The following is a 27,528-nucleotide window of genomic DNA, read 5'->3' as shown; positions in this document are numbered from 1 at the left end:
TATATATATATATATATATATATATATATATAGACATACCTTATGGTTGTACGGCAGTGAAGCATCAGTGGCAACACTGATGTTGCTGTCCTTGATGATGATGATGATGACGATGATCATTACACAACTGAAGACTCATTTCCTGTATACTGTAAGTCATTCCGTCCAGTGACATGCGATTTGCAGCCACAAAATTTAAGGTCTTGCTCCTAGGCATGTAGCCACTTAGCACATCACGTACGATCCAGCGAAACGCACTCGAAGCCATGGAGTGTTTTACTTATCTTGGAGATTGCATTAGTCCCGTTTGTAGTGTGAGTACGAATCTCCAAGGCTCGTGTCGCATTCGCTAATTTGAGACACCTCTGGCCTCAGAGCGGCATATCCCTAAATCTCAATGGATGTGTATCAGGCTACAGTGCGGGTTGTTTTATTGTGTGGATATTAGACGGCCTCTTCGGTCAGCCGAACTGAGATGGCTTGAGGTTTTCTACGATAGCTCTTGTTGGTTGGTGTCGGCGTATCCTTAACGAGGCAATTAAAAAGCGAGTTTTCGGTTGCGCAAAGGGTATTTCCATTAGGGAATGTCTCCAGTACCAGAAGCTGCGGTGATTGTGGCGTGTTACTTATGCCTAACCATCGTTTGCCGAAGTGAGTGCTGCTTTGCATACCCAATTCAGGATCGCGGAAGCAGAAAGGTAGCTAACCCCCCTGCCTGGCAGAGGGGTATGAAGGAGATTATGGAACGCTTGGGTGCTGTCTGTGATACCCGCCTTCCAGAATGGGGACCGCGGATCCCCACTGCGCCTGGTTGGAGACGCTGCAAGATATGGCTGCCAACCGATGTCAGTGGCGTTCTTGTTGTCATTTTCTTTCCAGATTGCCTAAGCGAGTGTCTAGATGTGTGGGCACCTCGGAATGATTGTGGTAAGCTAGGACTAAGTTGCTTTCCCGTCCACCTTTATTCTTTTCTTCACAATGAAGCTTCCAAATGTACCATACATCTCAGCAAACATCAGCGCTGAACACTGATGTTATGATGTCGATGTGACAATATAGCTTCCAAATGTACCATACATCTCAGCAAACATCAGCGCTGAACACTGATGTTATGATGTCGATGATGACAATATATGGTTAGCATCAAATGAAGAAATGACCTCCCAGCCCTCTTCGGTGCATAGGTGTCGTGCCATCGAAGGCCTGAAGTACTGTCAGGTTGCCCAAGCCTAGGCAGGTATGGTCCAGATGCCGAGGTTTGCTTAGAACCACGGTCGTCACCCGCCACCCTACAACAGTCTGATGTTCACACGCACTGCTCTGGAAAGCAGTGCGTTATTCTAATTACCATTGGATATCTCCCTTGCACCGTCCCAAAAACACCCAGGGTGACTGGAGAGTACGCTGTGATTATCTCGCCCTCAGTAACGTCACAGGCCCTGACGGCTAACCTACTACTCACCTGCATGATCTACTGAGTTACGTGGTAAATGGTAAGTCTTCCTTGACATCGGTTTAGTATATGCCTTTCATCGAATTCCCAGTATGACATTCCGAAAAGCGCAGAGTGTACAAGCTTGTCCGTATACCTTTTGGTTTGTGTAGCGCTGCTCAAACATTCCGGCGTTTTATTATCGGGCTCTACACGATTTAGGCTTCGCTTCCGCCTACGTTGGTTACCTTTCGATTGTGATTAAGGATATTCCAGAGTACTCTCTACATTCGCGATTAGTTTTTGATTGATTCGCGCCGTTCTTTTGTTGCAGGCACTGTAAACAAACTTCTTGTTCTCGTCTTTAATTGTAAATCCGAAACTTATTCCCCTCTCGAAATACACCACATTTATTTCATCTCCGAACTAGTTATAGATGCCATCTCCCTTAGTAATATAAGCAATATACCTTGCGTCTTTCTAACCCTTTTCGCCGTTGCGCCGTGTAATTTAGATGAACTTACTCATCTACCTTCTGACACCCGCATACATTCCCTTTCATCCACTCAGACAATTACTCTACCGTTTTGCCTTCTCTTATTCCCGCCCCAATTGTTCCACCTAATAATTCTACGTCATAAACAAGTGATTCAGTTGAGCCTCTTGTGAAAACCAAATTGATTTGCAACTGAGTGTATTTCTCGAAAACAGTCCAATTTGGGTTCAAGTAGATCATAAGGTTGACGGGAACTCGGGGACTGCGCCTACCTAGTAAGCCCCAAGAAGGGTAAAACCGGTCGTGGGCTGTCGAAGAGTTTTCAGCAACCCTGTGAGTAGTTTTCTTTATGGAAATTCTGCGTCTATTTCCCGACCTGTTAAAAATCATCGCTTCGGACCTATTGTTGGATCACTTACTTTTCATAATCCCTAGTAACTATATGTTCATTTTCACAAGGGAACACACTACTTACAGGTTTGATGAAAACTCTGACAGTCCACCGCCGGCTTCGTCCTTCTTGAAGTTCCCCAAGTAGAAGTAGTATGTGCTGTAAAGAAAATATGCCGCGAAATCTCGAAAATTATGCCAGCTGAAACATGGAACGCCCGTTGTCCACGTTCACCTGAAGAATATCGCAAGTGATAGATTCAGTTGGACCTCTCGTCAGCATTGTAATTTCCAAGTGGACGTAGCTTGTCAGTTACTCATTTATTTTGTCTATAGAGCGTTCTTCCGTTTAATACTATCTAGTTGGAAGGTTGGCGCGATGATTCAGTGGTCAGAGCGCGAATTTACTGACCAGAAGGTCCGTGGTTCGAGCCCGATCTCTGTCTCTCGACTTCCCGTGTCTAGTCTTGGGAAACCTGACAGTATCCCAGCCCTCGTGCTTCCTTCTAGTGGCATGGCAGTTAGCCACGAAAAGGATGCTACAGCTGAACGAACGATTGTTAACTTATTTACGCCATTACCCTCTTTCTGTTTACGGTACATGGCGTTTTATGGCTCTTTGCACGCATAGGTTTGCGTCCACCCATATGCTGGTATACACACGCACACATTCATCATCATACCTAATCTAGCAAATCGCTAAATCTGATTACCGTTCATTTTGGACCCCTTGGCTAATCGATTGCAGTTCTGAACAGTTGGACTGTTGTCGCCAATCTTATGTAGGATTTAGACTGAGTGGAATGAATCCTGTCTTGGCAACGTTTTTTGGGGAATCAGGTTGTGGGAATCATCTGTATGGACCAGGTATGCGAAGGCACCATAATTCTACATATAGCGGACTTATATGTTTTGGTTAACTTGGGTTTAGGACCTGGTGATTTGATCTTGGGCTCAGTACAGAATGAATGTGCATCGTTCCAACACGAATCTGTGCTACTATGGCACTAAGCGGTCTTTGTTTTCGTTTCGATTTGACTGTTACTGATGACAAGCATTTCGCTCAAGTGACGCAAGAGTCTTGTGCGTTAAAGGTTGGCTTTTCATCATGATAACCAATGAAGCGATTTACAGGCACCTCGTTAATGTAGCAACAATGTGGTGTCGCGTCACGTGTGCAAACGATGTTCTATTCAGCGTCATCGTCGTTTGCTGTTTTTGCAATCGAATTCCTGGGGAATTTGTGTAGCTTCTCCTTGCTTATCGGATATCTTAGAAACAATAGGACCAGTGAACTGGGGTGGTTTCATACCCGACCATATATCCTTTTTCAACAATCGTGCCCATTTCGCTGATAAGCCGTGTGTATTAACCCATCGACCGACGGTTTGTAAGAGGTTTTGAAACTGCGCTTATGGCTCAGAATTTGTTCAGGCTTTTCCACAGATAAAGTCGTACCCGTATGTCCTGTCTATTTATTGTAACTTCAGCGAACTTACCCTTATTTTCAGGGAGCTAGCAGTTTTCGACCGAGTCCCAGATCGTTCGATCCTTGGGTATAGTAATCCACTGGAGAATTGGAAGATAGTCCGATCCGAGGATAACTTTGCTTCCAGAGGTCCGCTCTGATAGCTGGCTAGTGTACTGTGTTAGGTGTGAACTGCGGATGTGATATCATGCGAATACTGTCCACACGTATTTGTGTAATTTACATGCCGGACTGTGTTGAAAATGGACTGGCATTACTGCTGCAAATCCTGGGTACCCGTCATGGCTCATCAAACGATACTCAATTGCGTAAACGTCAGTTTATGTTCTACGTTCAGGTTACTAGTAACCTAGTGCCTATTTTGTGCAGCTGTTACTTTGAAGTAGCCAGTGAGGCCAAACCTGCTCGATTACGAGTCTGAGAGTGTAGCTACTGTACTGTATCACAACATGCTCAAGCACAATCTGTCTGCGAGGAAATTTCACAACAGTTAATCACTTCTCATCTAACCGTTATAGTTTAAATGCGAATTTCGTGACAGTGTAATGTGCTTTGCATTTTTCAGGAATGCGTGTAACTGTGATTCAAAACTGAAGTACTTCAGTTTGGCCACTTGAACCTTTATCAAAAGGAAACCAGGATAGACATAACACACTACTTACAAGGTTGCTGAAAACTCTTCGACAGTTTTCAGCAGCCTCATAGGTAGCGTATTACGTCTACACAATGCATTGCGATACTGGCATGTCGTGCCAAATGAGACATGAGGCCCTCTGTTGCGGGACATTCTGTTGAAGGAGAACATCATAAACGAAAGATTCAGCTGGGATTCGGTTTATTCTCTCTTGAAACTCAGACTGGCATGCTTAAGTCATATAATCATACTTATCTGTGATAAATTCACTGTTACTCTTACTACTCGGTGCCTTTAACCTGCAATTTGTGTGAGTAAGTAAACCACCTTGGGTGTCTGTTTCTCCGCAATAAGATTGACATCAACTGCCGTACTGACGATTGGTGCGGAGCTTGGCGCACAAACCAACAACCCATGCTTTACGAGTTAGAACCCTTCATGACTTGCTCACATTGCGGTGATCCAATCTCTTGTTTACGAGCACCGGTTAGGTATGTTGCTCAACTGACATGAGAATGGCACTCGCTTTATCGTGGGTACAAGTCACAAACTTTGGAAATAACGTGCGGGTTTGAAATCAAATCCCTCGACCGGCAGCATTCGGTCACAAAGTTTTATAGGATTCACGAGGGTTCATGTACTGCCAGATTGCTCGGACCTAGACAAGAGCAGTCACAGATCACAACCACAGTTCAATCTTGAACCCCTAAATTATCTTAGTCTGGCTGAACTACAACTTTTTGCAAATCATTTAGTAACTTCAGAAAGGTTCGAGCGTTCGTATCTTCCACATCTGGAAAGTAAGTTATCCTTCACTAATCGATCAGTCGCAACGGCTAGGTCATATAACGGAAGGCAAAAGTTTTTAGTTTATGCCTTACTTCTCCGAGAGTGGCCGAAATACAGAAACACAGATGGACTAGACGTGTTTCGGAATAGGTGTCCAATCAGCTGAGACCGACCAGACTGACTTGGTTGCTTTTTTCCAGCTCGCGTCAGTTTGTTTGTATCCGTTTTATGCCAAACATTGCATGCCACGTTTCTGAGTAATACAATTTGTTTTTTCACAATAGATGAAGTGTTCTTCACATGTTCTCCTGTCCCTCGCTAACGTAAGGGCGCACCATTAAGGGGTTTCTTACTATGACTTTTCTGTTAGGCTGTGAAAAATATCCAAAAGTACTCTGTATCGTCTATTGATTTGTTGGCCAACCCTGTCATTTGGTTTACAAATATTTGATCACCGTTGAAACGTATCGTTGTTTCGATCCACTTCTACGTACGTCCTTATGGGTTTGTAAACCTCATTCTATATTTTAAAATGACTAGTCGGAGATTGTCCCTTTCATCGGTTAATCGTGTTGAACTCTAAGTCACCCACCTCCCCAGTCGAAAAGTGAGGTTTCCCAAGTGGGGTTTCCCAAGCCTCAAGTTTTTAACCTCCTAAGAGTATCCTCCTCCGGAGAACGGACGCTCGAGATTGTGTTATCTGGATTCCAACTGACTGCAAAATGCCGGTCTTTCATGGATGTCGTTGCAAACTTACAAATATAACTGAATTGGTATCCCTGGAGTTAGTCAGCCTAAATGTACACGACCATAATCATCATCATCATCATCATCATCATAATCATCATCATCATCATGTACACGACCGCCGGAAAAGCAAGCAAGCAAGCAAAGGGACGTTTTTCATCATCAGATGTCGCCATATTTTATAACAGCTAGTAATTTCAAAAGGAATCTTCAATTAGGAATAGACTGTTGATCGTTGGAAAGAATGGTGCTGTACAATTGTTTACATCAATGCGAAACTCGTTAGACCGAACGCCAGTCTGACTCCCTCGATGGTCGATTGACCTTTATGGCATGACCTCAGGAAGCATATGATCATCAGGCACGGTGGTTTTCACCTGACGTTGTGCGACTTCTCCCATATTGGGGTTACCCGTCAATCAACCCCGTTCAGTTGGTGTTTTGTCCTCATTCCACACAGGCTGTGGTAGATTCTTTATCAAGGCCTCACTATTTTTTATAAGTTGGATGCCTTATTTCGCGCGATTTCTCGTTCAAACTTTGTCACTGATGGGGATTGATGTATACGCCATTCGTCGTTTCGTCCACTTCTTCAGTTTCGATTGTTTTTCCCCAGTTTCCATGCTCTTGTTATGCCGAAAGATCTTGAAGGAGGCCTTGATCCATACACCAACTGACCTGGTTGAAGCTGTTGCAAAATTTTGCGGAGACCAACAACTGGTCAATGCGATATTCACACTTGTCTGTTCTCATTTTTAGCTCTTTTCACGAGCGTGTCACATGGGATTCTTAGCATTCTCCATGCTCTTCATTGATGTTCCCATTGGTTGCGGTGATGTTGGATGCCTCCGGCTTACACATCATTGATCAGCAACGATACACATGTTTCCGCTATTTCTACTCGTTCCCTTGCTGAATCGAGTGTACGGCGGTGAACCCCCTCTCTGGGCATCAAATTATCCGGACCCGGCCTCTTTTCCCGAAGAACTGCGGCGACATTACATCAACCTGAATGGGAAAGTCGACTGTGACTTTAATAGGAAAACAAATTGTCTATTCAAATCCTCCACGGAAGGGTGGAATTTTCATCAAAGCCTACGTGAATTGGCCGAGCAACTCAAAAAAGCAGCAGAGGCAGCTGCTTTTGCCGTCTCTGCAAGCAACACCGATGCGGCCGGTCGAAACGAAACCAGGGAATTGGGCGCAGAGGTAAGTGCACTCTGTCCTGGTTTCAGTTCCTTTTATTGGTGCTAATTATGCATGCTCTCCGATCGACCAGATCTTGTTCGGTTCACACACTCCATGCGCGTTTCGACACCAATCATTGTCATGGAACTCACAGTGTATCGTCTAGAGTTCTGATCGGTTAATCAGATGTAAGTCGTGTACCGAATTAGCACCGGCTCCAGTGGCTACAGTTTTGTTCATCGAAATGTGGAAGACCAAGGTGGAGGTAGTAGGACATTGCAGACGATGATGTAGTAAGGGGATTGTGGTCGAATCACCCCAATTATTTGATAAATTAGCATTAGAGGTGAAATCTCTGTCTATCAGGACAATTAACTACTAGCCAATTGAGTCTGAGGTTCCCCAGTCAGGGAACCATAAGTTGTCAACTTTTCTGAGTTCCATACTTCGTTACCAGGTCATGAGCTCCCCGTTTTTCCATCGTCCCCACTACGCACAGTGAGCTATGCGACGTAGATGTTCTTCTGACATGCGAGGTGCGTGTGTTCTAACCCTCATCCATTTCAGGAGAGTTCCTTCCTAAAATTGTCCGATACTCCTAGGAGGCTCAAACAATGCCTTGGGGACATCAGTGAATAAACATCGACAGTACATCTGTTCACGGAGCCCTCCATAAAGCAGTGAGCATATGTCGCACTGTCCCTGACAAGCCGACTGACGACACGTTGCAATGGATGTATAGAGGCAATCTAAAAGTTGTCCTTCTCTCTCCAGTTCGGAAAGCGATTGCTTCTTTGGCCGACCCGCTGCCACCAAGACAACCATTCAGGTAGACAAATTCATGCATCGCCTTGATTGGCTGATCTACAAACATGAGGTTCAGGTTTGATCCGTCCAACTTAACACTTCGCATGTGTGAAGCCCATACTAAACCGAGCAGCAGAATTGCTCAAGTGATGCAAAATGGCTGGTATCTATAAAAGATCTGAATCAAGGTAGGAATACTCTAAACCGAGCAGCAGAATTGCTCAAGTGATGCAAAATGGCTGGTATCTATAAAAGATCTGAATCAAGGATAGGAATACTGTGTTTCAGAGACAGGTAGAGAATATTCGAGCGGCGTATCCTAAACACGGTTGAAGATGAATGGTGGGAGAGGACATCCCTATTTTATACCACTGGACGCGACAGACTCGGGCGAAGACCCTTACGCACCCGCAGGATTTAGTGTGCAGTGCCTTTACAAGGAATAAGAACTTGAAAATAACTAATGATTGTCAGGCACCGTCAGAAAAGCAAATGCCTATTGCTGGCCGTTTGAAACCGAGGGGATATTTAAAAACTTGTCTCAGAACGAAGATTTAGTCAATGCGTCCTCGGCAAAGGTTGCTGCAGCTACTAGGCTGATGCCACAACGGTTTTCACACGATGCTATCGCTTTGAGGATTGGGGAGCTCAACTTGTTTAACGTAAGGTTTAACACCACATTCGAAAAGTGTAGGGGGCAAAGGATCTTGGTTGAATGCATTTTTACATTTTAAATAGGATATCTCCCCATAAGTTTGTGTTATCAGTGGTGGCTGGTGCCACTGGTCTATTTAGCTTCTCTGGGTTCTTTCACAGGCAGGCCAGCTAGGTTTTCTTTTGAAGTGTTCGGTCCGTCGTTCGAATTGGCAGTTCTGCGAAGGAATTACAGCCACATTTTTTTCGCCGCTCCGCTGTCTATTTAGCTTCTCTGGGTTCTTTCACAGGCAGGCCAGCTAGGTTTTCTTTTGAAGTGTTCGGTCCGTCGTTCGAATTGGCAGTTCTGCGAAGGAATTACAGCCACATTTTTTTCGCAAATCGCTCCGCTGACACCATTCTAGGCTTTCTCATGGTCATCCTTTTCACCCGGACTTTCACAGCCCACCAGCTTATTCTTTCCTCACCCGCGGTCTTGATTATGCGACATCTTAGGAATCTAGGAGAGCCAGTTTCGGGTGTGACCTTTCTGGCTTGAATAAGATCCGTTGGTCTCGACAAGGTACAGTGCTTTTTTATTTCACTAGGATTAATTCGGCTGACGGTCTCAAAATTTAAAAGCATAGCTTTTTTCACCCGTCTATTCATCGTTAAACCAATCTTCGCTCTCACCGAGGATCTTCCCAACCAAATCAGCCCATTTTAGCTACTTAAACCCGTTGATGTTGACGTGCAGAATTACTCTACTCCAGCGTACATACTTTGGGTGTAAAAAGGAACGGCTACCAGGACCGTACAATTGCATTGCCGGAACCGAGTGCCGTACCTCATAAAGAATAACGATCCTAAGTGAGCCCACGGTGGGCTTGTGGTTGGTGACTTCTAAATGGCGTGGTGTGAGCGCCTGTGCCAAAACTTTGTACTGGCCAGAGTGTGTCCACCCCACAACTGAAGAAGTTGCTCCTCGTTCAGCTGTAACACCCTTTCGGTGCCTAACTGCCATGCCACCAGAAGGAAACACGAGGGCTGGGATACTGCCAGATTGCCCAAGCCTAAACAGGGGAAGTCGAGAGACAGAGGTCGAGTTCGAACCACGGACCTTCCGGTCAGTAAATCCGCACTCCAACCACTGAGTTCTCTCGCCCCCTCCTCACTTCCCCTATGATGAATATCAACCAAAAAGTGCCCTTTCGATGCATAGTTGCCATGCCACACGAAGGAAACATGAAGACCCAAGCCTAGACAGGAGCGATCGGGAAGCCACCGTCTGGTTTGAACTGTTACCTTTCCTGTGTTTTCTTAACGGCTGAGCTACCTATTAAACCATTGCTTGTTTGCATGGATATATTTCGTGCCACTTGGACCTTCTCTTGGTGTGACCAGCCGGACTACCCTCCTTGTTTCATACATCGAGCAAAAACAGTCTACCACAGATAGGTCCCACTTTCTTCGCTGTCATTTCTGAACCACCCGTCCTCTCCATTTATTGCCCACTCGTTTGTGGACTTCGGCCGCGGAGATTTCTAGGCTTGAGTGACCTGACAGTATCTGAACGATCGTGCTTCCTCCGGCTGTTATGGGAGCTAGGTACTGAAAGGGGGTTTCAGCTAAACGGTCATTATTATTATTACTATTATTAATCCCTTTCCGAACCTCGTCTTGCGACTGGGACAATTAAATCTACCATGTAAAGGCAAAGTAACTTGGATCGAACACCATAGCAATCGATGAGTAACAGGCTAAAGGCGTTTTGGGAGGACCAGGATATTTCTGGTGGTGGTGGTGACGGCTGACTACCCATGACGTTTGCGCATAGGTGACCACGAAAGGTTCGAATTTTGCTCAGACCGTCAATTGGGCACACAGCCAGATTGTCAACTGGTTGGATGACAACTGTGCCAGTTGTTCATATAATCCATACTTCGTTCAACCCATGCTGTCTCATACTGTCTTTCTTTTCTGCTCATTAATATGCAGCTTCGATCAACCACTAAAGCATTTACAATCCGATTACTTTCATTTTGCATCACCCCATCTCCTCCCGCCGCACACCAACAAACTCCGTGCCTCTCTTGGCTTATTCAGCCCAATGCAGCACCGATCGCACTGCTGAGCTTGTAGTATCGTAGTCCTTGCAAGAAGTGTCACAAACGTTATGTAGTTAAGTGTTTGGGATCGCGTTGTGCCATAGGAGAGAGAGGCGAGAATATAAACGACTGATTCCAATGCACAGAAGACTGTCTCTGTGCGTTAGACATAATTGTGTCACACAAAAAACCGAGTGATTCGTTATGTTCTCCCGTCATCTCGTCTATGCAAGCTGGTCTTTTAACCAGATGATGATAATGAGGAGACTCACTACACATTTTCCAATAATAGCTAATTTGGTGGTCGTCTGCCTGTTTAACCTATGTCTTGTGTTTGGCTTGTTCAGCCCGAGGTATTATGTACGGATTTGGGCTCCTCTTGAAGTGTTAGTACACATTTCTGCTTTGAAACGCCATCGGGCTACATCTCCAGCTAAACTCCCAACAGCACTATTCGAACATCGTGCCTACGTTGTTGGGTTGTGTTTTGGAACCAAGTCCAACTGAGCTGTTTGGAAGATAAACAGCAGTTCTATTGCTGGTTTACTGCCGTCTATGATGATGGTTATGGGTTATGTCGCCTTGTCGCGGAGCCAATCAACACCAGTCCACGTGATTATCTTGTTGAAAGAGGAGTGGTTAATAAATAACGCTAATGCTGCAAGTCATTCACCCCTAACTGAGTAGGGTGCTCGGACTCCCAACCGGTTTCGAGTCTCCCTCGAAATGGATATTTTTGGTGACTTTAAATAAAGGAAGACGAAATGAGCGCGAGACTGCTAAGTGGTTAACAAGCATACTTGCTAACCAGAAGATTCGTGGTTGGAATCAAATTCCGGGATCTCTACTGCCCCTATCTAGGCTCGGGAAACCTGATGCCTCCTTCGGGTGGCATGTAAGCTAGGCACCAAAAGGGTGTTATTTCCGAATGACCATTGGTATCGTTCTAAACGGGGCAAAACGGCTCTTCTCTGAAGGTAGCACAATACACAAGGTTTCTGGAAACTCTTCGACAGTTCAGGACCAGTTTCGCCTCCCTTGAGGCTCGCCAGATTGGTGCGGTTTCCGAGTTTCCGTCAACCCTATGTTCTCTTTGAACCCAAACTGTGTCAAATTCGCGAATTACACTCATTTTCACTCTGGTTTGGCTTTAACACCAGAATCAACGAAATCCAGACGAGAGTATCCGGCAAACAGCTCTACTACTCCTTTTTCAGGGTTTCAACATGTTCGTCACACTTACAACGTGAATTCCATACGACCATATTTGTGGGTGTTTCCAAACGGTGCACTGGTTTGAGCGTCTGAGGGGCTAGCTCTGAACCGCCCGATATCGCCTTCAGGCGTTTGATTCTCATCGTGGGCGTCGGAACAGCCTGGGTACAATAGCTGGATGTAGCCACTCCCATTTGATTGGTTCCAGCTCTCGTTCAACTGCCACCAGACTGTTCTAATCAAGCAGACAATCGGTTTAACTCAATTCAACACAATTGAATTTAACGTCACCGTTCCACAATGACACGTCAATAAAAAACAATCTGATCGTTGGCTTGTTCGCTGAGCTGGGCAATTTGATTGCAAACGTTTCATCACCAATCGGGGTGACATCATCAGTGTGTTTTTGGGAGCGTAGTAGTGCGTAGCGGTGGATTGGCGGTTGTGCGTTGAGTAGTGTTACGTGTGTGTTAATATACGTGCTGTTAGCTGGGGATGACCTTTGATCGCGATTAGTTGTCCGGTCGGGCAGTTCCTGTGACCTCACTCACTGATTCCCACGTGACCTTTGAGCTTTGCATCTCCTGCTGTCGTATTCTGGTCGATGCTTGAGTGACCGTTGTCCTTCCGAGTTCCGGCTTTGTGACCTTTATTGATTTGACTCCAAGGAGTTCTGTTTCTTTGTTTTTGAATCCAATATTCGGTTCTCCTAGAGTATTCCAGTTGAGATGTTTGTCCTTTGCACGTAGCGGTGCGTAAATTTACTTGGCAGACTTGTCTGATTTTACCCTCTTTATTTTCAGTCTATTTTGACTCTTCAAGCGAGTAGGCGTAAACAGTTGACTGAATATCATCTCGTCCTCCGTTCTCCACAAACTCATTCGAGTGGAATCCCCCATATTTTGTAGTGGACAAACAGCTATGCTGCATTAGTCGATAAGATCTACTGATGAGAGTACACGGCCTGCCGGAATCCTCATACAGCTTGAATTCATGCTGCTTGAAACGGATTCATCGTCGAACCAAAACAGCTGTTCATAGTGACGTGTTTTTGCATCTACTGACCTGATAGAAAACAGTGTATCACGCGTGAGGGGAACTAGCCAACTGTAGCTAGTCACCGGCGCGTTTTCAACCTGTTACGTATTTTTATTGCAGTGTAAAGCTTGTAGTAAAGTTGTATTGGTTTCAACTGCTGCAGTGTTATTCATCGAAGGCAGGGAGTTGTCAGGAAGGCTAGATTCGTGAAAGTAATTCCAGAATGCCCGAAGCCCACGGAGACACTCAAACTCCAGCAAAACCGCAGTGGGGAAGCCGTCAAGCATCCAGACCACAATAGTCATCTTCCAAATGAACGCTCAAGCGATCAACCAATTCATCAACGGCTGAAGATGAGTGTTCAGGCATGCCACACAAGCATGGCCGATAGTGATGAGTATTCAGGCATTTCATAGAACCAACGGCAAATGACGATGAGCCTTCACCCAACGCCGATCGGACCTTCTGGGTTGAAGGTCGAAAGTATGCTTTAACTACTGCGGGGCCCTTTGTAACTTTCACAGTCGCTTGTTCGCAGTAAAGCTGTTGTGGCCCTTCGAGAAATACACTCATTTGCAAATCAATTTGGTTTTCGGGAGAGACTCAACTGAATCTCTCGTTTGTGATATTCTGCAACTGAATGTGCTTCACGCAGGCCGCCTCATGATTCAGTTGGCACGATATTCGAGATATCGTAGTATATTTTCATGAAGGAAACTACTCACAAGGTTGGGTCCAAGTAGAACATAAGGTTGACGGAAACTCGAGGACTGAGCCCACCTGATGAGCCCCAAGAAGGGCGAAACCGGTCGTGGGCTATCGAAGAGTTTTCAGCAATCTTGTGAGTAGTTTCCGTTATGTTGTGTTCCTTGTTACCGAGTCTTTTCCGATTCCAAGGCAGTGGAGCAGAGCCAGCAGTTAGTCACAACAGGAGTGAATTTATAACCGCGTCGTTTTTGAATTTGGGTTACCGGTTAGTTGTTCTGGTCTTTGGTGGGGATGGAAACTGAAGTAGTCCCGCCTTGAAGGCGTTAGATTCGATGCAAAGTTACCACCCTGGAACCTCAACTGCATTAGTTTAGTGTGAGTGCCTGATTTTTCCGTACCGGTTCTGCAAAGTTACCACCCTGGAACCTCAACTGCATTAGTTTAGTGTGAGTGCCTGATTTTTCCGTTACCGGTTCTGCTTACTGTCTGAGCGCGTGCTTAGAGTTTGAATTAACCTAAAGCATATTTGTAAGAGATTGAGCCAAGCTCTCCCATAAGATCCGGATCAATTGAATCTCAGAGGTGTGAAGGTCGTGTTGCATTCTCTTCACTTCATCGGGTATTGAGGAGTATTAATACTGCCTCCTCGTTTGTGTTTGTCCCCAGGATCTTGGTAACATCGTTGTCCCGAAGGCGAACTTCTTCCCGTGCTACAATCCGTCTCGAATGCTATCGTCCTTAAACGGTGACAATCTCGCATCCAGTAAGTTGGAGGTGTCTATTCCCTGGCCCCGTTTCACTCGCCTTGTCGTACCCATAGCGGTAGTTGATCCTACCCCATCAACACATCAGCGAGTCGTCGGACCTCGGCCTGTTTTCAACCCTTACACACAGTATCAACACCAATCTCGTGAACAGTCCGTATACCAGGTACTCCCAGTATCGAGTTCGTCAACCCTGTTGGCCTGTGTGCATCTGAAGCTGCGCTTTCCGGTAAATCGATCTTCTCAGGTCAATATCAGTTTTAGGTAAGTCGAACACATGTTCCTTCTTCGTTAAAATCTAAGACTTCTTAAAACTGTACCACCAACGTGTGCAAGTGCAATAGTACTACCAAAACGCTCAATTCTGACGTCTTTTCAATAGGACCTGCCGTAAAACTGAAGGGTGTCTGGGCTGCCGGTAAGCCATTGAAATCTAGACTGAATTGTTTGAGCAGTTAGGCCTTGCATTCCAGATTGTTACATCGCCGGCCTGAAGTTCGCGTGGAATGATTTGAGGTCTTCGTAACCTGCTGGCTGGTACCCATATGATTCTCCTTGCATCCTACAGGACATGACACGTGACCGATTCCAGTGGCGACTATGATGTCACTTCTTAGCAGGACGGACAATCTAGTATATGCCTGCTGTTATGTTCGAAGCACCAGGCTCGCTAAGTCTTTCGGGTTAGTCTTGCTGGTGATTTATTATTCTGGTACATCCGATGCTCGGATACACTTATTTAAGTACCATTCAATGGTGATCTTTTCCCAAAGTTTCTTAAGTCTTCACACTTCCCTTTTCCTCCCACCTCATACTAGGGCGTCCTTTCCTCATTGTTTTATGATATCTCTGCTCTGGCACTTACTGCTAGTACATTGAGCTCGAGATCTTACAGTGGTTAAGGTGCTAACTGACTGACCGGAAGGTCCTTGGTTCGAATCCGAACTCGGTATCTCAACTGCTCCTTGGGCACCGTGACAGTATCTTAGCCCTTGTGCTTCCTCCGGGTGATGAGGCAGATAGGCAGATAGATAGATACGGCTGGACTAGTGTGCCAGTATCAACGGTATTTCTGTTTCCATGGGCGTGAAAACACTTAAGACCCGTGTGAATATTCTAGGATGCCCGATTCTAACATTACTACTGATGTACGTATTTAGGCAGATAGAGAAACTGACCACAGTCGCACTAGCTTGGCGTGCCAATTGACCGAATTCCTGGAGGAGGGTAGGTCAAACAATTACCTGGCAACGAATTATGAAAGCCATTGCCAGCAAACTCAGCTGCTCTGGTCACTGCCGTCTTCCTGGATGGAAACCCCGAGACAAGACAAATCAATGGTTAGAGACATTTTCAGACGTGGCCCAGCCACGTCCTCAACGGAGCCCATACATGCAAGCTATTGCCTTCACTGCATAGCTCCCCTCCCAATCCACTCAATAGAAAGTCCACTGACATTCCTATATTTTCGCATCAATTATATCAGCTACCGCCTCCAATACGTAGCTATCTACTCCACCTCCCCAAATCATCGGTGAACGAAACTGTGGCAACTATAACCACTGCACAACAAGCGCGCGTTCCTTTTACGGCTGATGATGCCAAAAAAGGTAGGACTAAAAAGGAGTATGTCAAACTAGATGCTATCTTTTCCAGTGTCATAGCAAGCTCAGTCCTGAGTAGTAAGGATAGAACTCTGGATTTCTGTAAATAGTTTCGTCGCGTTTTGAGCGTTTGAAAAGTCACCAGTGCGTTATCTCGAGTCCCATACTAACGTCGTTCATAGACGCAGCCTGGTCTTGGAAAATGTATTTTCCCGCAGACCACTTTCGGGGGGTAAAGTCGCCCCTCAACAAACAGAATCGGAGACTGGTTAGCGTCGGAAAGTGGCCTCACCAGATATAGGATATCTTATGAAATGCTCATTGTAGGCCCCTCAAAGGAATGACATCTTTTTTGCATATTACTGTACTATCTTTCTTCTTCAATTCTTCCTGCGTTTGAGAACTCTTCGCTATTTGGAATTTACTGATCGGAAGGTCCGTGGTTCGAACCCGACCTCTGCCTCTCTACTTCCCTTGTATAGACTTGGGCAACCTGGTAGTATCCCAGCCATCGTGCTTTCTTCTGGTGGCAGGGCAGTTAGGCACCTGAAGGGTGTTACAACTAAACGATTTGAAACTAGCTTTTTAACTCTACGGTATATACCGTTTCTTTCGCATGATCAGCACTGACGAGGCTGTTCTTTGCCAGCAGTATGGATTGTGAGTTTAGGTCCTGGCTGCATACCTAGGTAGAGAATCTCAATTTGTGTGACCGTATGTCACATCTTAGCTATATCTGTCTATATTTTCCCAAAACTGCATCACTTCTTGGAGTTTTCCACTGTGTCTGTTGCCAGTCCACGGGTACTTGCGTTCATTTATAGAAGCATATGAACAACCCTCGGCTGTTGAAAAGTCGATGCGCATATATGTGGTTTGTAAATCATTCGCGTTGCTTTTGCAATTCTTTTGACCATATTGATAGGCAACTATCTGGAAAAAAACATCTTGATCACACGATTTCCCGCATTTGGATTGCGACAAACTAGCTTGTGTCCACTTGTTCCTATTCGCCTTCTCTGACAGTCAATCGATGCTGCGTGTTTACGTATCATTTGGTAATGTAAATGTGACAAACACATTTTCCCATTGATAGCCGTTTTTGCCTTTTCCACAAGCTGCCCCGTAATAGTGGCATGCACACTTCACCTCCGCTTGTCACTTCGTTTCAAACAGTGAACTTTTGCAAACCGTAACCGCGGGACCACCGTCCGATGGTGGGGTAGCACCTGCATCGTACCATCAGAAAACGACAACGTACTTTGATTGGTCCTTGTTTAGGCGATCAGCTGTGACCAGTCTAGAATCGACCCACTATGTACCAGCTGATGTCTGGGTTGAACTCTCTGTCCCAGTGGACGCGCGAGCGAGTGTGTTGAACGACTTGGAGTCGATTTCGCAACAACAAACTTCCAAAAATATGGAGCCACCGATAACTTTCTCCAGTAATGGAGCAACGTGGATTGCGCGTGTCCTACGAACTGCCCTACACATCGAGACAACCTCAGGTGTGTGTTTGGATGATTTCCAGCTGCGTCCACTGATTCACCAACTATCGGCAGATGCAAATGACACCAGCACTTGTGTTCGTAGCCTACATTGGACTGACCCAAAGACGGAGCGAAAAACGATACTGCTCGTCGACGAATTCGGTGTCCCACTGAAACCCGCTGATCCGTCGTCTACCCGAGAAACCCGGTCGCAAAGACCATCCCTTTATTTGGCTGACAATCGAACCTCGGTTGCGGGCTTCAGTTGGCTTCATTTTGCCGGTTCTCTAGTCCTAGCGGTCTCTACAACCGTGCTTTTTCTGCTATTTGTCTCCGCGGTCGGTTTGTCGATCGTTCTGGCTCACAAACGCAAACCTGGTTGCCGGATACGACGATACCCTGTCCATCCCAGTAGCAAAGCGCCTTCTGACGGTGCACCATCGACCCCGTTGGTACCAAGTCTCCTCTCCGAATCCGTATGTCCAGTCAAGTATGACTATGAAACTCCGACTGTGGATACCGAACCGAATTCGACTCAATGTGGAGAAAGTTTGTTCCTAAATGGCACGGACACTTACCGTAGTGACAGAGAACACCCACCTGGGGTACGTTAGTTTTCGCCTATGCAGTTTTGTCATGTTCTGGTCTTTTCAATCATGCTTGTTGGGTCTCCTGGCTTCCTTGAGTACTAAGCTGGTGAACTCAATAATATCGATTATCCCCTTAACCCAAGGGAGAATCAGCACTCGGAGAACGTCCCGGTCAGCTCGGTCAACGAGTCTCATCATAGCAACTCACTAAGATTGGGGTTTCGTAGAGTGTTTCATCAAACATGACCGGTCCTTGAACAACTCAAGACCCAGTCACTGAATGTGGTGTCCCTAGAGGACATCATTCGCCCATTAGCAGCGAGCTGCTATAAGCGATAGGACCACATATCGTGTGACCTCATCTCTACATCGGGTGGAGTTTATTTTGAAAAGACTTTCGTGTTAAAGAAATTCACTCAGGGCCTGGAAGCTCATAGCGTGGTGATCATCACTTGCTCCGCAAGAATCTGTAACTAGTTAGGACCACAACTTGACTATTCACCAGTATTTGGGCTGTTTTTACTATGACAACCGCCGGCTGATATAAATCACACACAGCATTAGTTGCTTCAGACTTGGTGAGTGAAGTATGGTCATTTTTTACCAGATAGTTCGACGCTTAAGGCGCGAACTTACTGACTGCGAAGTCCGTGGTTCCAGTCCACACCCAGCATCTCGGTTGCTTCTCTCTGGGTTTGGGAAATCTGGCAGTATCTTAGCCTTTCGTGCTTCTTCCAGGTAGCATGGAAGCTGTGTACTGAAAGGATGTTACCTCTGAACGACCAACTGCCAGCAAAAAAAGGGTCATCTAGCCGATCCCTGACAATCTTTACTGAAGGTGCGAGAGCTCGAAATTAAGCAACACCTTAGTCATCCTCATCGTCAACTTATCCAGGTCATTTTGTAATATTGGCCCTATGCATGGCCACAAGTAGTTACAATTTATTCTCCCTCATAGGGATGAGGGGTGAAATGGCACAAATTTGCCGACCTGATGGTCTGTGGTTTGAACCCAACCTAAGCATCTCGACTTCTCCTGGCTAGACTTAGGCAACCTGGCAGTATCCCAGCCCCCTTGTCTCCTTCTGTTGGCATGACAGCTAGGCACCGAAAGGGTGTTACAGCTGAACGACTATCGATTGTCTATAAGGGATGCCCCGCAAATCAGAGGTTTACTATCCTTGAATACGATAATCCCCCCCTTCCGTCAGGATGAAAAGTTTTCTGTGGCACAAATTCTTCCATCGAAAATCTCTCTGGAGGGACGTTCGTATGAACTGAAATGCTTGTTTCACCGCACTAGTTTCTAAGACAATATAGAGTGACATTCAATTATCGCGTGTTCAGTTTTCTCACTATTTTCCGGTAGTATAAGTTTCACAATAGTCGATAAAAAGTTATCAACCAGATTACAGCTGTACTGCACTCGCCTTACAGGTCAGCAGAAACGGTCTTCCATCCAATTTACTTGGCAGATTTTGTGAACTCCCTTTGTAGTTGTGACATTTTTCTCCACAAAATGTTTTCGAGGTTTTAAGTAACATCCGAAACCTACCAACCAATACACCCGAGCTACCAATATTCCAACACATTACCATCATAGCCATGTATCCAGGCTTCGTCCAACTTTCGTGAACCTCGGTGAAATCTGAACAACTCTCAGGGAGTTCATCCTTTACTTCAAAGTCTAAAAAACTCGTTCAGCTGTAGCACCATTTCGGTGCCTAACTGCCATGCCACCAGAAGGAAGCACGAGGGCTGGGATACTGCTAGGTTGCCCAAGCCTAGACAGGGTTAGTCGAGAGACAGAGGTCGGGTTCCAACCTCGGACCTTCCAGTCAGTAGATGCTCTCTCTCTAACCAATGAGCCGTCTCTTCAAAGTCAGCTGTAGTTGAAAGACACTGCATAGTTGTATCATATTCGTGTGGCGATTATCAGCCTTGCGCACTTCAAAAACACCAAGGCGATTCCAACCTGAAACTTTCCGGAAGCAGTTAGAGCACCATAATTCGGCTACGGATGACTTCATCTATCTGCACCAAGAGAGGATATCACATCCTCAATTTCCATATTCGCGGCTTTTGTCGCGCAGTCTGGTTTCATTTAACGTGGCTGACCAGTTTTGCTTGTCTTTCCATTCATTTTATCTGATTGTCTCATCCGTCTTTTCTAGGTACATGAAATCGGTGCAGAGGCCGCCAATACCACTGCTGTCCAGTTAATGCGAAACTGGTACTTTTATCGCCGTCGAGGCAATCGCGCACGCCAAAAGTTTATTCCACGGGGATCGTCTCCGGATCCTCCACCCCTCGCCTTTCAACCTCCTGTCAGCGCACATCCCTTTGACTTCGGCCGCACCGACGTGGCCCTACGACCTGCTAATTACAATCGAAGTTCATCTCAACACTTGGGACGTCAGTCCATGGTTTTGACCACAGATTCAAACAATCAGCTGGTCATTCTTCCAGCATTTCAATCAGACTCGGCTCCGTCAACGAACATGCGCTCCGGTTCCAGTATCACTTCTGACCCGCAATTGTTTATGATTCCCGAGACCCCACCATCATTGCGTCGATCGACTGCCGTATTGACCGATGCCGAAGCTACCCGGTTAGAATTGGCGGAATCCGTCCGACGTTTGGAGGACTACTTTTCGCAACCGAATCAATCCGGCACACCCGAACTTCATTTACGTTATCCCAACTGCGATAGCCTAACCCCAGCCACTGTGGCTCGATCTCAGCTAACATCAGACCCACCCCCCCTGGACTACACTCCATCATCTGAATCCACCGATTCCCGTGGATCGTCGACAGTCAACGGTCCACCCGCCCACCCCCGCACAAATACACGCAATACTAATCCGAACTCCATGTGATCGACCACCAACGTGGTTTATACACTTGCCTGCGGAGCGAATTTTTCTACCACTTTGTCCAATATAAGGTTCACGCAGGGAATACATAGGTCTCGTGATAGTGCAGAACAACTGTTATACCCCGCCCGCTCCACACAACCGTAGTTGCCAGACCCTCACTGCTATTATGATGTGCTCTACGCTAATTGTTACCCCGGCCGTTTTTTCTATCTGCTATTCTTTCTGCTAAGTGATTCCCTATCTACCTCCCCAGTCCAATCGATAGTTACTTTTTATTTGTCAAGTGTACAGAACACTTCTTGTTGCTGTTATACTATCTCCCTGAAGGTAATCTCAGAACGCTTGGTCTTTGTTTTTTGTGCCCTATCTCCTATCTTTTTTTCTTTTAGATACACGTTTTACTTGAATCTGGCACTTCATATTTAAGAAAGAATGCGCTCTAATTGCTCGTTTTTTCGTAGCTCTGTGTTTGGGAATTCGTGCGTTCATCGACCGGACCTGCGACATCTGTCTCATTCTCGTTGTGCGTCCAGCTGTCTCGGTCGAGTTTTCTCCTTTCTCGTCAACATCACCGCTGAAATTGTTCTGGTACCATTATGTTGATAATTGAACGGACACCGGTAGAGTTTGTACAGTATCTGTGACACAAATGACACGGAACAAGATGTCCGGTCGTTGGCTGTCGAAGTGCTTTCAGCAACCTTATGATTAGTGTATCACTTCTATGAAATGTTCGCTTGTTTTTACGCTGGGTCACGTGAAAAATAGGGTGCTAGTGTGGTAATGAAAACCCTGTCAGACTGTCGCGCTTGTAGGATGGACAGTCTGGATGGTTTTCAGTGTGTACGCTTGGAATCATTGTCAGCATGTATCATGCCAAGTGAGCAAAGATCCTGGGGCGATTTTATTTGATCATCGCCACTAACGCTGATTTTGGATCCTCGTGCCTTGCCATCGTTTGCTTAAATCCTTTGTGACTGACTGACGTCCGAAACAGATCTGTTGACAAGCAGCGGAGAAGTGATACGGTGATAATTATTCTTGATCTAACCGGCTTCCGACTAATTCATCACACTGGTGGTTAATTAGGTGGGATCTGTTCGCCAAGCTTGGCAATCACTTTACAAACGTTCCGTCCCCACATACCCTTTAAAAACTGTATAAATGCAGGCAGGTAAGGAGGGAGTACCCAGTCAACTGCGCACTGACCATATCTCTTTGACTGGGAGTGAAACATTTGCAAGTCAATCACTATGTTCGGCGAACAAATCAACCAGCCACCAGTAACCGCGCCCGAGCTACCAATATTTCGGCATATTGACCATCAGACTACTGGTGATCCATGGAAAACAGCGTGAACCTATTATGGAGAGGTCACGTGCCCAATCACTCTGTAAGCTCACGTGATGAGTCTCAACAACGACAAGAACGGGTGTACGGCTTGGACTCCTCAAGATCTGACGACATATTTACCTAGGATATTCTAAAAGTATCCCGTGTCTCCAAGCCCAATCAAATAATCGGGGCACGAAAAGACAACAGGTGCATCCATGTAGTTTAGCGTCTGTCATCATCATCAAAGACAGCAACATCAGTGTTGGCACTTCACTGCCGTCTGATTAAAACTTGATTGCATTATTTGTTGTAGGCCTGTTCGGTCATGACTTCCTTGTGAGATTGTTCTGAGGGCGTGTGAGCATAGGAGAACCTAAGGGTTATTCTCCGAGTAAATGGCCAAATTCGCGGGGAACTTCTTGCCGATCACAACCAAATGACGGTTGCTCATTTATTCCCTTGGATCCTTAGATGGACCAAGAAAGGAGCAATCTAGCGGTAGTACGAGCCCGAGATAGACCAGTGGTTAGGGCGCGAACTTACTGACCGAAGTGCCCATAGTTCGGAGCCAACCCCGGTATCTCGACGGTTCCTGTCTAGGCTCGGGCAACTGGCAGTGTCTAGTACGAGCCCGAGATAGACCAGTGGTTAGGGCGCGAACTTACTGACCGAAGTGCCCATAGTTCGGAGCCAACCCCGGTATCTCGACGGTTCCTGTCTAGGCTTGGGCAACATGGCAGTGTCTCAGCCCTCGTGCTTCCTTTGGGTGGCATGGCAGCTAGACACCGAAAAGGGATTACAGGTGAGCGAATTTCTCAGTGATGATACCTGAATTACATGTTTGGACAGCTGCGGTTGAACGCAGTGCCTGTACATTAGGTTTGTGTAATGGTCTGCAACAGCAGGCAGGTCACAACTCTGAGATCTTGTATCCATACCAGCATTGATTTTTGGTATATGCTACGTCAGTACAGCCTTGATTGTGTGTATTCCCAAAGCATTGAAACGCCAAGTGACCGTCGTGTGTTTTTGTACCAAACCTAACCATAGAGCATATTAGGCAATCAGGAACGCCACGTCGGATCTTTGCTATCTGTTTGTTTATTCCTAGGTGTTGTGAATATGTAATCAATGTCGAATCCAGGTACACTCGTAGTTGACATTACTTTTTTTACCAAGATATCCGACGTGTGTATTTCGAGAGTGGTGCAATCACTTTCGATATCGGCTACTCCCTATCCCCATCGGTGCAGAGCAAGGAATGGATATTTCTCATCACATCCACGTGACGCGGCAATGCAATCGATGGTGAGCCGAACTGAAATTACAGGTGTACCTAATTTCTGTCATATTGGTTCATCTCATCAGTCTACTCCTAATTTCATCCCAGTCGGCAAAGATTATCTACGGTAGTCCTTCCTTAGAGGAACATCTTGTTTGGGGGAATGTTTTGTTTCTGTCATGTCACAACAGCCTTACTGATCCTGATTTGGCCAGCAACCCTGGAAGATATCCCTCCATTACACTAATACTTCAGTGTTCCTGACAAGTAAATGCACTACCTTTTATCTGGGCGCATTACACTACTTATAAGGTTGCTGAACACTCTTCGACGACTCACGACCGGTTTCGCTCTTCTTGGGCTCATCAGGTGGGCGCATTACCTGAATTTTTGCCAACTTTATGTTATACTTGAACCCAAATTGGATGGATTTTGACATATACTCTCTTACGCTAACTAAGTTTTGTTCGAAAGTCACTTATGATAGGCAATAAAGCTAAAGAGTACGGGGGATAAAATGATGTCATGTATGATACCGTTGTTCCTTCCTCAAGAGAGGTCACCTTTCGGAAGATAGTTGGTCTCTTGAATCGCGCTGCAGTGGTTAGAAGCTACCTCTTGCTTCGGAGTGGGGGGCAACTACGATTGGGCATTTTTCAAGGTCATACTAAGTGCCGTTGCGCTTCTACACTGTCATACATCTCTCCGTAAAACTGCTTCTCAGACAGACGGCACCAATATCACTGATAAGATACGAGAATTGGTTCACATTATACAATCCCATGGTGTTTATGCGTCTTCTTGCATTAAGTCTGAAGACTGATGCAATGGTATCAGCGAAAAAGTACCCGAGACAATCGACGAGCTCTTAGGCTAGAGTTTGATTGATCTGTCAACATATTCTAATTGAGTCTATTCCACTGTTTTCATCGACACATGGAGCATTTACGGATTCGTCTCCTAGTTCATCCGTCAAATGGACACAACATACTGGATGTTTCAAGCAGGTAAATTTACCGGTTGCCATTTAGAAAGATAGCTGGAGAACTCACTTTACTACGAGTTAAAACGTTCTATCAGACTTGAAAACTGTTGGAAACATACGGATCACCGCGTCTCTGTTACCAGAGTGTACAGGGCATAGGAAACGATCCATACAAAAGAGTATTTAAGTATGTCAAGAAAACATTTTGGTATTGAATTTCGAGGAAATGCAGTTCTGAACTTTTCATCTCGGAGGACGGAATCTGTTCTGCCTGACCTGCTTAGTCCCAAAAACAAAAAGGCAGTGATCTTTTGTTTTCCTTGACAGTATTGATTTTTATTCGAAACGGTTTTCGAAAACACGAGGTGACATGTTTGGGTGCTAGTGATTTCATAAGATCGCGCTGGTGGGCAAAAGTTTTCTGATGTACACATTTGAGAATATGCGTGGTCGCTGATACAATTGCAACTAATATTCTTACCACAGATAAGGACCGCTCTTTTGGGTCGAACATCGTCCTGCAAACTTTCAGAGGACAATTTCAGTATCCTGGATGCAAAAAGAATTCTGTTTTCCAAGTCACAGTATGACCATTCAGCCGGAAAACCGCATCCGTCTGGTGCACTCCCCTTTAGTGTGATCCGTGTTTGTATTGTCAACCCGTTTCCCTACGCTTGAGATAACGCAGTGCTTAAGACGTGAACCTGACGACCGGAAGGTCCATAGTTCGAATCCAACTCCGGCATCTCAGGTACTACTGTCTAGGCTTGGGCAACTTAACAGTATCTCAGCCCCTGGTGCTTCCTTTGAATGGCATGGTAGCTAGGCACCGAAAGGGTTTTACGATTGTTTATATTGAATGTTCACGCCTAACTGCCAAACCTACCTTCTATGTACGACCGCTGTGAAAACGTAAATGCAGCTGACAGTTTATAGGAAACTCGACTGTTTTGTCTGATACATGAATACCGGTCAACTTTCATAGTACAATCTAGGTTTTCGTTCCTCAGTATGCTACTTACGTAAAGGTAAAGTTAGGAAGTTCTGCGTCTGGACACATAAATAGACCAAGATTTGCGGAGAACATGTATACGGGTGTTTGAAAAAATAACAACTCCCCATGAACTTCAATCTAGTATGGTCAGATTAATGGTTGTTGATAATTTAAGGAAAGTGGACGATAGGTTTAAAGGTTATCTGCTTGAAAATTCACCCATAGGTCATCTGATAAGTCTCATCACCTGACTCAGCTCAAAAGATCTAGAGTCCTCTCACAGATGGTCTCATTAATCTTGCCTCGTGGTACTATCTCATACAATGTGATTAAAAAAGAAACACTCTTGTTTTATGTAAGGTGCACGCGTTTTTTCGAAACAAAATCGGATGGGGGAGATGTTGCGTCGCCCATGAGGGTTTCGAACCTGAGTCACCGAAATGCTAATCCACGATCAGTATCCGCCTGGTAGTTCGGGTCGACTATCCACTCCAAACTCTGTCCTGGGCGTCTTTTCGCTTGCCCAATCTTGAGGAATCTACTTGGTCATGCCTAATTACCTCTCATATTGTTCAATTTAAGCATAAAGATAGTCCAGCAATTGCTCCAACGATGATAGTGTAACCACGTATACCACTGATGAGATGTGAGTAATATTCGCTCGAAACGACAGCTTATTTGGAAACTATTGAACCATCAGACCGGTTTTTTTTTCAGTTACGTTAAAGCGGTCTCTAAGGGAATGCTGACTTTTCAAACTCTGTGCAAAAGTGTTGGAACTGTCCAATTGCCTGTAACCGCTCTGTTTATCAGTAAATATGACCGAATTCTGATTATAACCGATATCGAACAAGTACGTGACGCAGGCGCTTCTACACTCCAAACTTCGGACCTACCGGCGTTGTATAACTTTTCAGCAAAATAAAAAGATATCTTTCGATTCCGAACGGAGGTTGAAGATCGTTTGAGTAAGCGAAGGTTGTGACGCAAAGTACACTTGAATTCAGTCCATCGTTTATAGCAAAAGCCCTGTGCTGCGAAGACACTTGACTATGGTGCTGGTTCTCTCCCCATTACTTCTACCTCCCAAAAAAAACCCAAATTTGCTTGGTGTTTTTTGAATTTGTGATCAAGGCAGAGTCATCATTGATAGCACAGTATCAATGTTCACTATCGATCCTCGGGGACTGTGCCTATCTGATGAGCCCCAAGAAGGGCGAAACCGGTCGTGGGCTGTCGAAGAGTTTTCAGCAACCTTGTGAGTAGTTTCCTTTATGAAAAAAATTACTCATTAGGTGATAACTGATTTCTTGGCGACCTTGTTCGCTGGAGTGAAAAACATAGGAACAACAAGATGTATGCGTTCGTTTGACCAATGCTATTCCACTGGCGGTTCATTCACCCAACAAAACACCACCTCTAGGCACCAGGTCGCCGTACAAGTGAGTCATTTTAAGGAGCAGGTTCAGTCTTTCTGAGCATCACTAGTAGTGCTCATCTTGCTAACTTTAGGATGGTTGGGTATACGACTTAACATTTGGGAGTCCATTGTATGGTTACAGATGGCTGCTAGAGTGCGATTAACTTTCATTCAGCCAGGACACGGCGCCACTCTTTCATGTCACTTGATCACTGACTGTTCGAAAAAGCCTCATGATGGTTAACCCTCTCTCAGATAGTCGGGAAATTTTGGAGCTTCAATGTAGACTTTCGTCCCGAAGACGACCTTTGCTGAGGAGCCGGGAAGCTAGGAATCGTCTACAGTGTGCGGTAAACGTTTCTCTATGGTGATTATATATATATATATATACGCGTTCAGCTGTAGCACCCTTCCAGTGCCTAGCTGCCATGCTACCCGAAGGAAGCACGAGGGCTGGGATAATGCCAGGTTGCCCAAGCCTAGACAGGGGAGGTCGGATTCGAACCACTGA

General features: G+C 45.6%; 4 protein-coding genes across 4 annotated transcripts in view; 2 read left to right on the top strand and 2 right to left on the bottom strand.

Annotated features, from left to right (window-relative positions):
- Positions 1 to 6,733: 6,733 nt before the first annotated feature.
- Positions 6,734 to 21,439, top strand: T265_04221 (hypothetical protein; the record flags this gene model as incomplete). The annotated part of the gene is made up of 4 exons (XM_009168914.1): positions 6,734 to 7,186; positions 14,341 to 14,702; positions 17,219 to 18,137; positions 20,297 to 21,439. 4 exons carry the CDS (start codon positions 6,860 to 6,862, stop codon positions 20,999 to 21,001), a joined length of 2,313 nt encoding a protein of 770 aa, XP_009167178.1.
- On the bottom strand, positions 13,688 to 18,796 carry T265_04220 (hypothetical protein; the record flags this gene model as incomplete). The annotated part of the gene is made up of 4 exons (XM_009168913.1): positions 13,688 to 13,847; positions 15,354 to 15,484; positions 16,468 to 16,588; positions 18,759 to 18,796. The coding sequence occupies 4 exons, from the start codon at positions 18,794 to 18,796 to the stop codon at positions 13,688 to 13,690; spliced, it is 450 nt and encodes a 149-aa protein (XP_009167177.1).
- A 1,541-nt stretch (positions 21,440 to 22,980) lies between the features above and the next one.
- The window catches only part of T265_04219 (hypothetical protein), a gene marked incomplete at both ends in the record, with an annotated part of 6,769 nt that continues 2,221 nt past the window's right edge, over positions 22,981 to 27,528 (bottom strand). Inside the window, 2 exons of the mRNA XM_009168912.1 lie at positions 22,981 to 23,164; positions 26,769 to 26,867. Coding sequence (XP_009167176.1) covers positions 23,081 to 23,164; positions 26,769 to 26,867 — 183 coding nt within the window. The remainder of the gene's footprint in view (positions 23,165 to 26,768; positions 26,868 to 27,528) is intronic.
- The window catches only part of T265_04218 (hypothetical protein), a gene marked incomplete at both ends in the record, with an annotated part of 13,964 nt that continues 9,593 nt past the window's right edge, over positions 23,158 to 27,528 (top strand). Inside the window, one exon of the mRNA XM_009168911.1 lies at positions 23,158 to 23,215. Coding sequence (XP_009167175.1) covers positions 23,158 to 23,215 — 58 coding nt within the window. The remainder of the gene's footprint in view (positions 23,216 to 27,528) is intronic.

Source organism: Opisthorchis viverrini (genome assembly GCF_000715545.1).
Source record: "Opisthorchis viverrini unplaced genomic scaffold opera_v5_68, whole genome shotgun sequence".
Lineage (NCBI taxonomy): Eukaryota > Metazoa > Platyhelminthes > Trematoda > Opisthorchiida > Opisthorchiidae > Opisthorchis > Opisthorchis viverrini.
This window is presented reverse-complemented; position numbering and strand designations above follow the sequence as displayed.